Genomic DNA, 17,878 nt, shown 5'->3' on the forward strand with positions numbered 1-17,878 from the left:
CAGAATCTGTGATTAGGGATGCATTTTTCTTTTATCTCATTTAGCTCTATTTTGTTTAACTTTATTTACATATTTTCTGGAAATTTGAACAATTTAGCACGCATACAAACACATGTACTGTACATCCCCATAATTCTCACAACCACCCAACACCAGAAAAAGCTAAAAAAATAAAAAATAAAAAATAAATCAAACAATGAGAAAAAAAATTGCCAATTAAAAATCTAGGTACCAAGGGAAATAAATAAATATGTTAATTAATTAATGAATTAATAAGTTAATACATAAATACAATTTTAAAAGGAATATGATTAAAGATTTTGCAAACAAGTAAATAAAAATATCTTACACAACATCAAATTCATGTGTATGGAGACATGGAGACACAAGGATCAAGTCTATAGCCGACAGAACAACCCACCCAGCACACTCCTATATCAGCACCAAAGCCATTAATATACATAATACAGACCTAAATCTACGTGATCTTTTCATTGACCATGAGACATACTGCATGTGCATAATTTAAATACCAGTGCAATCACTACAAAAATGTGGCTCCTGGCAGACACAGTGACATACCATACCAGATGTTAATGTAAACAGGCTCACAGTACGACACATACAATCACATCTCGCCCTCATATAGAAGTAAGGAAGGAGACATCTATGGGGTTTGTTAAAAAAAGCACATTGAAAGTAGAATCTATGAATGGGGCCTAGGTGGAAATACATTTCTAACAGGACATGCTGCTGTTATATCTGAGTTTTTAAAGCAGAATAAGAGTTACATTTCTTTGTTCTAGTATGAATATTTATCTGATTTCGTATTACGGAGACTGAGTCTCGCCCTGGTGTCTTTTGACTTATCTTGCCATTTTCAACCCTGTTTTCATCCTCTCTATTTCTTTCCATTAACAGTGACTTCACCCATCTATCACATTACCTACTCCAAAGTTATATCTTAAATATTCCATGTCGTTTAGCAGTTTATAATGCCAACATTTTTGCCACTGTGTCAAGAGGCTGAGGTTAAATGTGCCAAACTCTTTCCAGCAGATTGATTTGATATTATCAGTGGGACATGCTTGTCTCCGGCAACAAATAGACCTTCAAAGCCATGGTTTGCTATCGAGAAATAGCAGACCATTATGAGGGAGCACTGATGAATCAGAATAAAATATTTGACACAGCTTTGTAATAAATCATCATAAGAGAGGTTTGATTTAATGATGAGACATTCAGGCAAGGTAATGTTTAATTTTTTTCTCAAAGGGCAAACATGGTCAGATGACTCAGCAAGTAGAATTTCAATAAAAAAAAAATTAGACCCCAAATGTGGGTTGAGTAAATACTTTGGGGGGAAAAAACTATATATGACTTAAAAAAAAAACAGCCTCTGCTTTGCATCAATGTAAACAACTGTTTCAGATATGTTTGTTTTGAGTTATACTATATGCTGCTTCAATGCATTGCCTAAAACATATTTTGACACAGTATCGAGTTTACTGTAGGAGCCCTTTATCCATGACTTTCTGGTAGAACATTTTGGGAATTAATAACAGTCCTAGGGAGAAGAGAGTTATTTTTTAAAGCTGTTTTGTAAGGATGTAAACAAGAATTTAAAGCATTCAAATCAGCCCACTTCTTCCCTGTCTGATGTGCATCCGGACTGAATGACTAACTGCATTACCACATTTTTTACCTGTCAATATCCCTTAATACGCCTATACATTAATAAGTTCTTTGCAGCACTGCACTACAGCCTTAGATAACACAAAACCAAGGCAGGTAGCATCCTTTTCATATTTGGTGACCTTCTTATGAAAACAAAAGACTCAAAGAATCAGAGTTGAATTATCTTTTATTTGAGTCAAATAATTTAGATGCTAAAAGCACTGACTCACAAGATAGCATCAGTACAGACGTTGATAAGAGGGATTTGATACAGAGCACAAAGCACTCCAAAAAAATCTAAACTCGAACTCAGTGTACAGGAACATGGAGAGAAGGAAGGAGAGAGAGAGAGAAAAAGAGAGAGACACACACAGAGAGAGAGTTATAACGTGCTGCCTGCTCCAACTCAACCCAGACAGCGTCCTTCAGAGGTAATCAGAGGAGGGGGGAGTCACTGGCTGTGGTCATATTCAGAGCTCGGGTGATGAGGACTGTGGTCCTCCGAGGTCCCAATGCAAGGTAAGCTTTCTTAGAACAAAAATAATTGCTACATTTAAACGTTGAGACATAATTCAGATTAAGTTTGAAGAACGTTGACACTTAAGGTAGTGTGTAATAAAACTTTTCAATTCCGTTTCTCTGCAGACACGACCGTTGACTTTTGGATTTTCATTGAACCTTAACACTTACCCGCAGCTGGCTGGTAGCATATTCGTGACCACACTACTGCAGCCGTCCTGTATCTGCTTTGTGATGTGACCACTGGCTGCGCCAAAGTGGCGCTTTTACGCACGATGGAGGAGTTATTACGCGTGCAGAGTGCTTGGGCGCAGAATATTTCCTGGAGCAACTCAAGTCGTGGGAATGACACACACCTAGGAAATAGCACGGTGAATCCTTTGAAACGAAACGAAGAGGTGGCCAAAGTTGAAGTTACCGTCCTAGTCCTTGTGTTCCTGCTCGCCCTGACCGGCAACCTGTGCGTCCTGTGGGCTATTCACGCCACCAAGCACAGCCAGTCTCGGATGTATTACTTCATGAAGCACCTGAGCATTGCAGATCTCGTGGTTGCAGTTTTCCAAGTGTTACCTCAACTTATTTGGGATATCACTTTTCGCTTCTATGGGCCAGATTTTCTCTGTAGGCTGGTAAAATACCTTCAGGTCGTGGGGATGTTTGCTTCTACCTACATGCTCGTTCTGATGTCCATCGACAGGTGTTTAGCGATCTGCCACCCACTCCGCTCCGTGCACAAGAGGAAGGACCGCTGCTGTGTGATCGCGTCCTGGATGCTCAGCCTGATATTCAGCACTCCTCAAGCGTACATATTTTCTTTAAAGGAGGTCGGGCATGGCGTTTATGACTGCTGGGGCGACTTTGTGCAGCCGTGGGGGGCAAAAGCATACATCACATGGATGAGTCTCAGTATTTACATTATCCCAGTGGCTATTTTAAGCATCTGCTATGGGCTGATCTGCTTTAAAATATGGCAGAACTTCAATCTAAAAACCAGAAGGGACCACTTCCTGGCTCTGACTCCCAGGCCCTCAAAAGGCGCACATCCTCTCTGCCGTGTGAGCAGCGTGAGGCTCATTTCAAAGGCAAAGATCCGCACAGTGAAAATGACATTTGTGGTGGTCCTTGCATACATAGTGTGTTGGACTCCCTTCTTCTTTGTCCAGATGTGGTCTGCATGGGATCCTGCTGCCCCAAGAGAAGGTAAAAGCACATATACATAAAAAAAATCTCTATTACATTTACCAGAAGTGGTGATTTGCCCAGTGTATCCATTTGTTAATGATAATACACATATTATACAGTGTTGCAAGCACTTAGAGATACATGATTAGAGTACCACTTCCAGTCCAAGATGTATATTGTCAATATTTCTGCAGTAAGTGTCTCATGCACACAAAGGTCACTTCTCCTCAATAAATATCTCAGGGAATGCAAAAGCAATCCCCTCCACTTCCAAAGCAACACAATGGTGTTTAACTTCAGACTTCCCCTGAGTGAACACAGATGAATGGGAGTGTCATTTGCAGAGCTTATCAGCTCAGAGAAAGTCACTCGCAGAGTAAATGTACCAGGACATCAAAGCGTCTCTATCTCTGTTCCCAGTGGTGGTTTACATAATGTCCATGTAACTGTATCGTTTGTTCAGATTTACCCCTCATATCTTCTGAGTTTGCCATCAAAGAGGGGCAAGAGCAGGGAGCAGATGTGCTCCACAACCTTTTGAGTGTTGTTATTAGAGCTAAATTACTGCGGCACTCAGAGATTGAGAGATATCATACTGTAAATAGGCCAGACGTAAGCATGAAAATCGTCTTCCTGTTTTTGACTTCTTCCAAGCAGTTTGGCACAAAATTGGGAAAACAAACACAGTACAGGCAAGTATGCATGCCCTGTATACAGATCTAAAAGTGTGTGTCATAACAGGGGGCCCCTGGTATTGTTTGGATAGATGGGCTTATCCATTAGGCTGTTTCTTATTACCTTTGAGCATTGTCAACATTGTTTGTGACTTTTTAGCATTCCATTTGAAAAGCATGCAAAGTCATGACTCATGCCATATTTGGAAATATTTTTATTTGGTTAACATTAATACTGAAACTGTATAAAAGTATCACACTCATTATTATTTTCCTGCGCAAACCTGTTTCTACAAAATATCAGTGTTCATAAAACAGAATAAACAGCCCATTTGTAATGACTTTTAAATGCTTATTTCAGCTGAACAATTGTGAGACACTTCTGAACCACTTTGTAATGGTTCAGAAGTGGTAATTGGTAATGTACTCAAAACTCTCCAAATTTGCCACTTCTAGTTATCCAGTAGGCAGTGACACCATAATAACTTGTTTCCTGTATAGATGATAAAGATTAAAATAATGCTTGATTGTGGAATTAATTCCTGAGAGTCTTTATGACGCTACTCAATTTTACTGTAACAAAAAACTTCACATTAACTATGGAATAACTACCCCTTTCCAATCATTAATGTTGGCCAGAAGAAGCACATATTGTTGGAATACTTCAGATCTTTGAGAGAAAGAGGGAAACAGAAGAAAAGGAAAACTGCTATCAAGTGTTTTTTCACATATCATTTGGAGCGGTTGCATAAAAGATAGACTTGTAGATTAAGAATAAATCGGTGCCCTTATCTTCATTTCAAAGAAAGCGTTTCAGAGAAAAGCCTCAGTCCAAACCATGGGATGGGATGCAAGTCAAGATAATTAAAACTTCCCTGACTTTCTGCGCATCTTTCCTTACTTATTGCATTCTCTTTGAAGGAATGTCTCTCACAGTTAGATTCCATGTGGGTCAGAAAACAAAAAGTATTTTCCAGGGTTTGAACTTCAGTCACATCATTACTCTTTAAAACCTGCCGTGCGTCCACTGATAGTAAAAAGGAATTTGACTTTGTGCACTCCTTTAATGTTTGTCTTACTTTTTATCCTCAGTATGGGCTCTGTCAAAGCATACTTCATTAAATATGTGATACCAGCCACCATCACAGTCCTACTTTGATTTTACCATCACTCTTTCCCCACTTTTCAGACTACAGCTTCAGAAAAACTGCACATCATGATTTTATAGAAAATCAGCCAAAATTTGTGTTTTTCTTTCATCTGTGGCAGTATAATAAAGTGGCAAATGCACTGTAAAGTGGAAGTGATCTGCAGTGAATTACACAAAAGACTGAATGCCTGTCATTATGTGGCATTCTCCCTTAGGGGATTGTGTGCACCACAGCAGAAATATTGAAGGGATGTTTGACTTATCTGTTGAAAATGTGTCATAATTTTTCCAAGACGTTTAATCGATACAGCACACCTCTCACAATACAGCAAAGGACTTCAGAGAGTCAGAACACCATGAACAGAGCAGGTCAGCATTTTCATTTTCATTGCACTCAATCTTTCTCACCCCATTAGAAAAAGATCCTGGAGGTCTTCCACTTTCCATTGCTTCAATGACGTGCCTCTTGAAAGTGCTCTGTGGATCTAACAATAGGAATTTTAATCACATGAATAAAAGAGAAACAAGGTGTATACTTTCATTTAGGACAGTGTCTTTTAAATTAAGTCGTTCATCGTGTTTGTGTCAAGCAACTCAAAGTCCTATTTGTTTTACATCCATCCACCTTCCTTGCTTTTTTTCAGCTCTAATCCCAGATGTTTCTGAGGTTGTCTGCAGTGCTTCAGAATGTCAGTTCCTATATTTTTCTTTAAGTGATGTGTAATATAAGTGCAGCTGGCTTTAACAGGGTCTGACACTATAAAGTAGGCATAAAATGGAAAATCCCAGCCTGCCCAGAGGTGGTTCTGATGTGACACAGTCTGCCACGTGTCTGCACAACATTTAACCTAAATCTTCATTTAACCTGTGAAAAGGTTTAATCAAAAGCCTACAGCAATGATAAGTATATAGCCTTCCATCATGCTGACAAGCATCAAAACAAAGTGCAGCTGAGTGCAGTTCACTGTACATGGATAGCATGATTGTTTGTGCCACATCATATCAAAAATGGCCTATGATTGGTTGGCGACCTGTCCAGGATGTACCCTGACTTCCGCCCGAAGCTGGGATATGCTCCAGAACCCCGTGACCCCGTGATAAGCGTGATAAGATAATGTACTGTTAGTCAACAGCTAATGTAAGCATCAAGCCGCTTGCTAGCTAACACCACGTTGGCTAGGAAAATAAAACACTTCTACTTTGTCTTCCAACAGGTGCATTTTGAGAGGCCTCTCACTAAATAGAAAAACCTTGCTAGTTAGTCCGTTCTGTTCATGGTGAAACATGATGGTGCAAGATGCTGACCTCTGTGTAACGTACCTGCTCTTTATGTAAATATAAAAGGCTCATTCTAAGTTTACAAAAACTACATTATTTTGTAAATCTAAGTGATTATATACTAATTTAAACACACTAACAATTATTATAATCCATTTCTACCAAGTCCATTACTCTATTACTATGACTATGGTCCGTTGGCTTTCACCTTTGAAACCAACAACCAACTGACCAACATCACCACCCCTACAGAAATGATGTACTTAGTATGTATCAACACTTCTATGTCACTTCTATCACTTCTAAAGATTACACAAAGCACACACAGAGACTTGGACTCAGGAAAAACAGTACATCTTACTGGAATAGATAAAAACCTGTTACTTAAGAGTCTTTAAAAAGACCCCCCCATCCAACCAATGCTTTTTTAAACTGCATATCCAAATTCATGGTAGCAGGGGGGTGGAGCCTATCCCAGTGTGAAGTGGGGTTCACCCTTGATTGTTACAGGTCACAGACAAGGAAAATAAAAAAAAGGTGACATTTTATATTTTTGACCTAGTCATGACCTAGTCATCAAATCCGATGAAAAACAATGAAGCAACATTTTGGTCTCCAAGTTGTTGTCAATGTCACACCGTATGACTGTGGAATATTGATGGTTTTAATATAAAAGTGGAGGTCCATTGTTACTGCATACATGTTGAAGGCATTTTCAAGCAGATGTTCTTTATTACATGTTGTCTCTGTTTGTCACCAGACATGGCCTTCATCATTGCCATGTTGCTGGCCAGCCTCAACAGCTGCTGTAACCCCTGGATTTACCTGTTCTTTGCTGGTCACCTGTTCCACGACCTGTCACAGTGCTTCTTTTGCTGCTGTCGACCGTATCTGACTGCCTCCACCTGCCGCTGTGAACAGCAGTGCAGGCACAAGAGCAACTGCTCCACATTCGTCATCAAGAACACTGGCAGCCAGCGGAGCCTCTCACACACATCCAGCACTGGGGGACCGGGACACTGAAGAGCCAGCTGAAAGCCATCCAGGCTTCCTGTAGTAGAATAATCTGGCAATTGTGTGAGTCCCACATTTCAGGCACTTAATCTTCTGTAAGAGCACTGCAGCAGCTATTGCATTGCATTTGGATTGAACAAAAAGGACACTTTGTAAACCTCCTGTACAGAAAGTTTTCCCCCTGTCACTATAAGAAGGCAAAGCAAAGTGTATTTTTGTAAAGAATGCGAACAAAAATTATGTAAACTGAAGCTTTACACCAGCTACATATTTAAATATGTGTTTCTTCTGCTTTTTTTATAACACCACTTTCCTTTTTGACTATCTTAACACCAGGTTCCTGCTATAAATACTTAAGTCACTTGTATTGTAGGCTTGAGCATTTGGATACCAGTTGTCACCGTGTACATACAGCTAGGAGGATTTTAGAAGCTGTTTGTATTGTTCTGTTGCTCCTTGTCGTTGTTGTTGTATTACTTTATTCTCAAGTGATATAAAATAATCTCTGCAATTTAAATATTGCGATTATATATTGTTGGGAGGACAGTCTTTTGAGAGGCATAACTTGAATATAAATTTAAGTTGGGCAGATAATACAATTATCCTCTGATTGTGCAAAATGTCACTCATTCAATCACTGTAGGAATGAATTTACTCTTCAGTACACAGTAAGATTGTGTAAGAAATTTGAAGTGATACTATTATATGTCAAAAAAATGTTGATTTGCATTAATAACTTGACATTTCTAAGATAATATCCCCTTGATTGTAACAACACAAGAACATGAAAACAGAGCTAAATCAATGAGGAGCGCATTTCCCAACAAGGAGGCTGTTTTCAATGTTTTCAGCGGACTTTCCTGACCGGAACATCAAACAGTGTTTGTACTCTGTGCAGTAATATGAAATTCACTTTGTAAATAGTTTCCACAGCACCTATGTATGTGCCTACATGTCGTCATTTTTATCAGTTCCATTTCTTCTCTTCCAGGTTGTTGATGTAATTCAGTGCACACTGAGGCACACTTAATCCTGCTGGGATCAAACTAGAATAACAGCTCCCTCCTGTGGCTGAGCCTGTTCTGTCAACACATTTTTTTTCTGCACTGGTTCTTTTCCATATGATTCAAGGCAATATGCCAGCTGGTTATACTCAACATATGGAGAATTTCATTGTCAACATCACATAATGTGCATTGGCTAAGTAAGCGTGCTTTCAAACTGTCTTTACTTTATATAGCCTGGCAAGTTGTCAGAATAAACGTAGGGGTACAAAGCAGTATCCACAGGGAGCAGGTTTATGGAGAAAGAAACACATTCACATACATTTTCAAGAAGTGTCATTAAAAAAACACATAATTCACTTGTTATTAAATTTGTCATTGCACATGGGAGAAATGAGATACACAGCCGCTTCTCCAGCTCCATCATCTTTAACATTGTTGCCATGGGGACACTATTTGTAAGTACTGTGTTTTTTGAATTGTAGATGTTTGAAACAAAGGCAGAATAAAGAACTTTGTTTAAGAACTTTTGAGTTCCGTTGACTGGTAGCCAGGAGAGAAGTAAGCTTGATGCTAGCAGTTGGACTAAGTATTTTTTTTTTGGTTTAGCAAATTGTGGTCCTTCTTAACACACAAATATCAGTCTCTGTTGCTTTCAACATATGCATGCAGTTTTTGTTGCAATTTTAAGGGCGTGCATTTTCAATGTCAAGAAAAGTTGCGTCTTCTGCTCATCACAGGACTTACAGCCGTCAAATAGCTTCCATGGTTTGTGTATAAGCACCACATTGCAAGTACAGTAGGGGAGAGTATTGCCAAGAACCTCACGATATGATACGCATTACGATACTTGGGTCACGATACGATAGAATCACGATATATCACAATATTGTGATATTGTGATATATTGCAATAGTCTACACAGTAAACTAAGAAAAAATAGAGATGGTGTATATGTAAATCACACAATATTACTCAATATTACTTGTGTATATGTATATATATATATATATATATATATTATGGCAAGCCGTTCAGGAAATAATATATTGAATGAAAGTCTGAATATATTGAATGAAACTCGATATATATGGAATGAAGTCTGAATATATGGAATGACACTCGATATATATGGAATGAAGTCTGAATATATTGAATGAAACTCGATATATATGGAATGAAACTCGATATATATGGAATGAAAGTCTGAATATATGGAATGAAACTCGATATATATGGAATGAAAGTCTGAATATATGGAATGAAACTCGATATATATGGAATGAAAGTCTGAATATATGGAATGAAACTTGATATATATGGAATGAAAGTCTGAATATATGGAATGAAACTTGATATATATGGAATGAAAGTCTGAATATATGGAATGAAACTTGATATATATGGAATGAAAGTCTGAATATATGGAATGAAACTTGATATATATGGAATGAAAGTCTGAATATATTGAATGAAACTCGATATATATGGAATGAAGTCTGAATATATGGAATGAAACTTGATATATTTGGAATGAAGTCTGAATATATTGAATGAAAGCTTAAATAAGTACTCTGAACACCACTTCTAATCGTATTGTTTTATTGTCATCAAAGAGACTCATCTTTTATTAATGTCTCTCTGAAAATAACCTTTTGCACTTCTTTTTAGTGTTTCTGAGGGGACACATTTTCCTCTACCTCTGTAACCTGTGGTAATTTGGTCGTACTTTTTCATTACACTCACTCACTGTCAGATGATGCACACAGGTATGAGCTCCACCTGTTAACATTGAACAGGATGCTACATTATCACAAGTCATAACAAAAGTTAGCTAGCGAACTAGAGGACTGAACCACCTGAATAAAGAAGGGGCAATATCTTTAGCCTTTGTAGAAGTGTGTATAACCTGTGATATTTAATATTTTCGTATTTTCACTTGTTTACTACCCTCCTAAATGTTTCTGCAGCCCACTGCTTCGTGTTCCTCTCGTCTCTCTGTGCAGACGGTCCGATCATCACTTTTGGATGAAACCAACTTAATGGAGAGGAGGGGTGGGTTCCTTTTTCCTATACGGATTGACTAAACAGCACATGCATTACCCAAGGGGTTGATAACCCCTTCATTAATTAAAATTGCAGTGAAAACATCTCGTGCCTCCCTCATGGTTGCATTACTAAAAGCTACGTCTAACCGGAAAACAAAATCACACCCCTATGATCACACCCCAGAAAGACAAGATGGCGCAGGCCATACATGACGTGATTTTTCATTCCATATATTCCGAGTTTCATTCCATATATATCGAGTTTCATTCCATATATATCAAGTTTCATTCCATATATATCGAGTTTCATTCCATATATATCGAGTTTCATTCAATATATTCAGACTTCATTCCATATATATCGAGTTTCATTCCATATATATCAAGTTTCATTCAATATATTCAGACTTCATTCCATATATATCGAGTTTCATTCAATATATTCAGACTTCATTCCATATATATCGAGTTTCATTCAATATATTCAGACTTCATTCCATATATATCAAGTTTCATTCCATATATTCAGACTTCATTCCATATATATCAAGTTTCATTCCATATATATCAAGTTTCATTCAATATATTCAGACTTCATTCCATATATATCAAGTTTCATTCCATATATATCAAGTTTCATTCCATATATTCAGACTTCATTCCATATATATCAAGTTTCATTCCATATATATCAAGTTTCATTCAATATATTCAGACTTCATTCCATATATATTAATTTCCTGAACGTATGGCAAGCCGTTCAGGAAATTAATATATATGGAATGAAGTCTGAATATATTGAATGAAACTCGATATATATGGATATATATCTGTGTGGTGTCCTTAAGCAACGAGAAAGGCGCCTTTAAATAAAATGTATTATTATTATTAAAATTGAAAGGAAAATTTAAGTCTACTGAAGTTGTATTTTAATTCCAACTCGGCTAAAATGTGAATTTTTATTGTTCAATATTAAGAGTTGAAATATCAATATCATATTGGAGGTCAAAGTATTGCGATATATTGCTGTATCGATATTTTTTCACACCTGTAAAGTACAGTATACCTTAGCACTTGTTAACTGTAAAGAACAACACCATCTCCATCCTCTCTTAAATTACATTAAGTTTAGCTTTGACATAAGTTTTAGCAGACGTTTTATAGTATTTAACATTTGTGCAAATAAATGAAGAAGTGCCAAAATTAACCTAAGCCCCGCAAAATCAATTAACTGTATGCATGGGGTCCATGTTGCTGAACAATGTTGTCCTCCTGATGGTGATTGCTGGCAAGAAAAGCCAAGCGGACAGGTTGGAGTGAGTGGTTTCAATCAGAGCCACAGAAGAGCGGTAGTAGTTTATAAACTGAAACACCACTCTAAATCTTTCTAATCCAGCAGGCAGCTGCCAGCCTTCCTCCTACTGACAAAGATATAGAGGGCACTGCTGCCACACCGCAAACACTTTCAATTTGTTTCTACAAATATGGCAACAGTCATTGAGACTTTCACCATTTTATCATGCAGGATGTCCTATTATTTTCCATCCACATCCACAAAATGATAATGAAGCTGATACTCAAGTGTTGCCTTTACAAACTTTAATGAAACCTGAATTGAGTTTACAACGCATCAAAAAGTTGTGCTTACAAGCCTGAAGCAGTTACTACTAAAATGAAGGGAACTATATTGCTAAACTTACATAGCTCTATATGTCCTACTATATTCAGAAACACAATGATTTATACCTCTCTTACAGGCACAATAACGAGGCTTCAATGGAGGATTAATGAGTTACACTATGCCTCATTAAATCTTAATGCACGTCTTCTCTACTATTATGGCTCCCCAGCTTCCCACTGGCCATTACTTACTTTAACAGGATAATTACTTTAGGAACTAATCCTGTATCAAAGAGAAACATACTGAAATCTATATCATGTAATGTAATTTCTTCTCTCAGAAGTTCATACTGTAATAGTTGTCTTTTTAACAGAACTCACTCATGATTTGTACACAGCCCTATGCTGCACACTAAATGCTGCTCAAGCTGAAACTCTTAACTGCATTGACAAAGTGAAACAAATATATAAAATAATACCTAAGTATTTTAACATAAAGATTACCCAATCAACAATTTATTTTCATTAAAAAAATGTAAAACAACCATAAATTCTCAAAGAAAAAATAGCTACAGTAAGTGTCTGAAAAACTTTTGTGTGTCTAACAAAAGGGGGTCACTTTCATCACTCTGATTTTAAGAGTCTACATTTTCTTACACCAATACCAGTTATTAAGAACTCTGATCTGTTTTTCTTTGATCACAACTGAGTGTTTAAACTGTGGAAAATCTGTAGAAATAACATTTTACCTTGTATCAAAAATCAAAGAATCAAAATTATTGTCCACTTTTAGAAAACCAGTACACATTACACATAAATGACCTCTATCTTGATGTGTGAGAGTCTTATTCTTTGGCCAGGTGAACGCTGAAGCCTCCACAACATCTTCCAGCACTCTTGAAGAAAGGCTGCACGACGATGCCCAGCACAATACTCCATAGACTCTGCAGCCAACGTGTGCCGACTGAGATACACTGTACACAAGGACTGACCATCCTGTTATAGAGAGAAACGCATTTGACTCAAACACAACTAGCCAAGGAACTTTTATTTTGAGACAATTTCAGCATTTCCTGTGGATGAGGGGGTACCTTTTATCTCTTTTCTAATGTTGTCCATGTGTTAATAATGTTCTATAATGTTAAATTAATCCTGCTTGACTCAGGTGGCACAGCTAAGAGGCATTAAAAAAATTAAACAGAATTAGCCAGTCTTTAGCTGATGGTCTGCTTTGCTTTACTAGCTTATATAGAGGCATACTACTCTTTTTCATGATTCATTCAAAAATACCCACATAAATATAAGGAAACCTTTTTTTTGTTGTGGGAGCAGGCAGAGAGAGTTTTACTTGTCTTAAATTAAGTATATTTGTATTTATCTTTTAAGTCTTAGATATTCTTTAATGTGGGTCAAATTAAGATTACTTCACCTCTAGATCATCAGCAGGTAATCCGTTTTTTTTATTTTGGTCTGTTTTTTTCTGCCTCTAAAATATGTATTTTAACATTTTCATAAATCATAAATAATTGTATGAGCCCCTGTTTTATTTCTCTATGATGAACTGGGTAAAACATCTCATCTATTAATAGAGTGCCATGAAATTATGTACAAACATTCCTGTTACTCACATGATGAGTGATCTGTTTGTCATGACAAGGGTTACAAAAGGGTGGAACATTTTGCAGTAGATTTCCGGAAAGTTTGCGGTAAATTTCCATGGGAAGTTAAGCTTGGGAATTTTGGAAATATTCCAAATTTGAAACTTTCCATGGGAATTATGGGAATTAATGTGAATTTATGAGAATTCATGAGAATGTATGGGAATTAACTGGTAAATTGAGGTTAATTTAATGGAAAGGTATCATATCCAAGCATAAATATTTGTTTTGTTATAAGCAGACATCCATCCAAAATAATCCAATTAAAACAGATTTATTTGTAATTAGAACTTTATCAAGGTTAATTATTTTATTGAACAATCGATTATTTAATTGAAGAACAAAAACATGAATGTTGAGTTAAATGTTACTCATCCTTTCGACCCAACCCATTCAAAAACTAGCAAAAAATGCAATCCCAACAAAGTCCCATTCAAAATGTTAAATGAAAAGAGCCGCTCTCTCTCCAAAAAAGTCCCATTCAACACGCAAATAAATGTGATGGAGGAATGCACAGTGCATGCAGGGGTTCTCAAACTTCTTGGAGCCAGAGACCCCTTACAGGTGAGAAAATTGTCCAAAGACCCCCTCATAATTGTAACACAGATTAAGCACGTTAGTGATGCGTCATAATCAAAAGCTGCGGCTCTGAGAGCCGATGCTTTATGGTGAATCAGAAGAGCCGGCTCGAATCGAGAGAGAGCCGGCTCACAGTTTTTTCCTTTCGCTGGTTAGCTCTCACAGTGTTCAGCCCCAGCTCTGCTCACAGCAGAACTGTGTTTTGATTGGTCAACATGGTGGCCATGCAGCCAATCACATGTGAGGTTCAGAATAAATGCACAAAATTGGGCAATTATAAGGCTTCTCAGAAAAAAAATGTACGTAAAAGGGTTTTCAACACACAAACCATTATTTTTTGCAAGGTTAAGGTAAAACATACGGCTACAAATCATCTTAAAGGCCCTGTGAGGAGTTTTGAACTGGCTGAGAAACAGACTGAAAATGATACTGATGCCTCTTTATGACCTTCAATAGCAAACAAGACCATCAGCAGCAACACTGGCACCTTCTATGTTGTCATTTTTAATGCCTGAAACTGCCCTGAGGAGGTAGATGTCAGACCAGATGATGGACATCTTGCTTCAGAAACAGCCTTTATTTGACTGTTTTCATGGAAAATAATCACATTGCCTGATAAAGTTGACTGTTAAAAGACAATAGGATGAGGTTTTTTGTTGAAAACACTACTTTTGCATGTATAGGACAAGAGATAAGAGGCATCACTTTGTCCACAAGGGGGCGCCAGAATCGATACAAAACAAAAGTTCCTCACAGCAGCTTTAAATTAAGAGCCGTTCGGGAGTCGAAAGAGCCGGCTCTTCTTTGGGAGCCGAGTCACAAGAGCCGGCTCTCTGAAAAGAGCCGAACTTCCCAACACTAAAGCACATGCTTACTACCATTTGCACTCTTAGTTGCCCTTGGAAGTATTTGTATTGTAAAACATATCAATGTAAATACTTCAGACCTGTACCATAGTGATAAACAGATAACACTTCAATTTGAATCAAGTAAATACCACTTGTATACTTTAAAACAGAGGGTCATTTCATTCCTTGTGGACTCAACATGACAGCATTTATACTTTTCAAGTAATTGATCTTAAACGCTTAAAGAAAATTAACAGTAGAAAGACTCACATGTCCCTACGAGCCACCAAATGGTATCATAACAATGGTGTATATGCTGTTTTGTAATGACAAAGCACAGTTTTATAATTTATTAGAAATTTATACAAATTATTTCACGGGCCCCACACTCTGGCTCGCGGACCCCACTTTTGAGAACAACTGATGTAGGGGCATGGTCTCAATAGTCCTGCAGTAGGCAGTGTGCTATGTGCATGTGATTGAGGAATAGCATAGCTATTCAATGTACTTGCATGAAATCTGGTTGTTTTAGTCAGGATTATGCTGAAATATGTTTCCCCAACTATTTTTAAGTTCCCTATTAAGCCAACCTTCAATTTAGTAAATTTCTGGTTTATTCCCGTTTATTCCCATGGAAAGTTTCCAACTTTGAAAATTCCAGGAATTTTGCAACCCTAGTCATGACTGAGTCAAAACGTATCCAGTACTTTGGGTTTTGACCTGAAAATGGTGCTATAGTTTTTGAGCTAATGATCAAATTTTACCAAGCAGAACTAAAAAGTGAACATGTATAACACACCAGTCAAATATTTGTCAGTAAACATAGTCATTTTAAGCATGTGAACTAAAGCACCATTGGCCATATTACAGCCTAAGAGCAAAACATGTATGAATGTTTGTTGTTACTACCATGTGCCCCAATGTTGTATGAGTGAAAGCAAAAATTTTAAAGATAGGTATCTTAAAACTCAGCAAATTAAACCTGTATGGCCCATTTAGCAGCGAGATATAGAATGATTTATGTTTGGTAGGTTAAGTGAGATCTAGTGATGGAGTTTCAGATTGCCATCAACTGACAATTGCCCTATTCTGCTTGCAAACTCAAAAATAAATGGGAAAGGCCTCTTTTAGAGACGTTTTTTGTCCATTTTAGCTGCTTTACAAAACGGTGGTCTAACATTAAGGACTCCCTTGACATGACATGCTCTGTCTGCAGATTTAGAAAGCTCAACGTAATAAAAGCACTTTTTGTTTACCCTGACAGATTGTGAATATTCTACCATAAGTTCCCCAGATTTTACAAATACAACCTAAAGAAGGAAAGAAGAAAGTTATGATGTAAACCTACCAAATGTGGAAGCAGCCAAGGATGGCAAAGAGCAAACCAGATATGACATGACATGCTCTGTCTGCAGATTTAGAAAGCGCAAGGTAATAAAAGCACTTTTTGTTTACCCTGACAGATTGTGAACATTCTACCATAAAGAAGGAAAGAGGAAAGAAGAAAGTTATGATGTAAACCTACCAAATGTGGAAGCAGCTAAGGATGGCAAAGAGCAAACCAGAGATAATAGAGACAGGAATGGCCAGAAGCACAGTAACAACCCTGTAGATCCAAACCCTGGACACTTCAAACAGGGCATTACTCCAGATCCACACTCTGTCTCCACTGCGCACTGTCGCCGGCTCAGCAATCACATCCTCAAACGTCACCTGGAGACACACAGAAATAAGCTCCTGTTGACTTAATACTCTTCAAAAAAAAAGTTGATTATATCCACTGGAGGGCTACACACGTGTCATAATTATGCACAAATTATCTAAAAGTCCACCGCAGAACAATGAAATACCTTGAGGCAGTCATTGATGCCTCGAGGGTCTCTGACATTTATCAGAGGCTTGGTATCGCTGATTTCCACAAGAGTAGACGTGTGTATGTTTTCATCTTCTTCCATGGCAGGAGGGGCTCTCCACAGTGTCTCAGGTTCATCCCCATCATCATATTCTTCAGGGTCACTAGAGTCTCCCAAGTCAATCTCTACCTCCTCTGAATCTTCCCCTTTCGTCTTGGTGTCCATGCCAGTATGTAAAGGAAACACAGTTCTAGAGCAGAATGGTCGCCTGTCACTTTCCTCGGCAGCTTCAGACTGAGCAGACCCCTCAGCTGGCTCTACACTGAAGTTATATTGGGAACGTTACAGTACCCTGCGTGGTATTTGCAGATGGTCTTTCAAGTGAAGATCATTTTCATGTGCAGTGGGTTAAAAATACTCTCAGCATGGAGATGTCTCGGTGTACACTAATACATTCTACTGGGCGTGCAATCACATAGACACATACAGACAACATTAGAAAAATCTGTAGGAAGAGGTGGAAAACAATGTCATATATATACTTAAGTGCGTTTTTGTTGACAATACTAAACTGTTTAACGTATTACTGCACTCTTTCAAGGAACATTTACTCAATCAATGTCATATATATATATATGTGTGTGTGTGTGTGTGTGTGTGTGTGTGTGTGTGTGTGGGGGGGGGGGGTGACTGTTGCCTCAGCAAATGATAGCTCAGATGTAGGCGTTTCCTTCAATCACCCTACACAGGCCAGAATCGAACCAAGGAGCCTCT

At 37.8% G+C, this 17,878-nt stretch overlaps 2 protein-coding genes across 2 annotated transcripts; one reads left to right on the forward strand and one right to left on the reverse strand.

Moving 5' to 3' along the window:
* The first annotated feature begins 1,910 nt into the window (after positions 1-1,910).
* Positions 1,911-8,044, forward strand: oxtrl (oxytocin receptor like). Its single transcript, XM_034688253.1, is given in 4 exon segments — positions 1,911-2,196; positions 2,323-3,396; positions 7,241-7,446; positions 7,448-8,044. Coding segments are annotated over 3 exon segments (1,221 nt in total). The 5' UTR covers positions 1,911-2,196; positions 2,323-2,471; the 3' UTR covers positions 7,538-8,044.
* A 4,744-nt stretch (positions 8,045-12,788) lies between these two features.
* zgc:172270 (uncharacterized protein LOC100136849 homolog) lies at positions 12,789-17,329 on the reverse strand. Its single transcript, XM_034693110.1, has 3 exons — positions 17,102-17,329; positions 16,777-16,964; positions 12,789-13,162 (listed from the first exon to the last, which is right to left on the reverse strand). Exons 1-3 carry the CDS (start codon positions 17,327-17,329, stop codon positions 13,012-13,014), a joined length of 567 nt encoding a protein of 188 aa, XP_034549001.1. The 3' UTR covers positions 12,789-13,011.
* Positions 17,330-17,878: the final 549 nt, after the last annotated feature.

This window comes from Notolabrus celidotus, chromosome 1 (assembly GCF_009762535.1).
Source record: "Notolabrus celidotus isolate fNotCel1 chromosome 1, fNotCel1.pri, whole genome shotgun sequence".
NCBI classification, from domain to species: domain Eukaryota; kingdom Metazoa; phylum Chordata; class Actinopteri; order Labriformes; family Labridae; genus Notolabrus; species Notolabrus celidotus.

Coding starts and splice junctions, on each gene's coding strand:
- zgc:172270 (XM_034693110.1), bottom strand. CDS start 17,329: ATGGACACCAAGACGAAAGGGGAAGATTCAGAGGAGGTAGAGATTGAC. Junction 16,965..17,101: donor GCATCAATGACTGCCTCAAG/GTATTTCATTGT, acceptor GTGTGTCTCCAG/GTGACGTTTGAGGATGTGAT. Junction 13,163..16,776: donor CTTAGCTGCTTCCACATTTG/GTAGGTTTACAT, acceptor TCTCTATAACAG/GATGGTCAGTCCTTGTGTAC.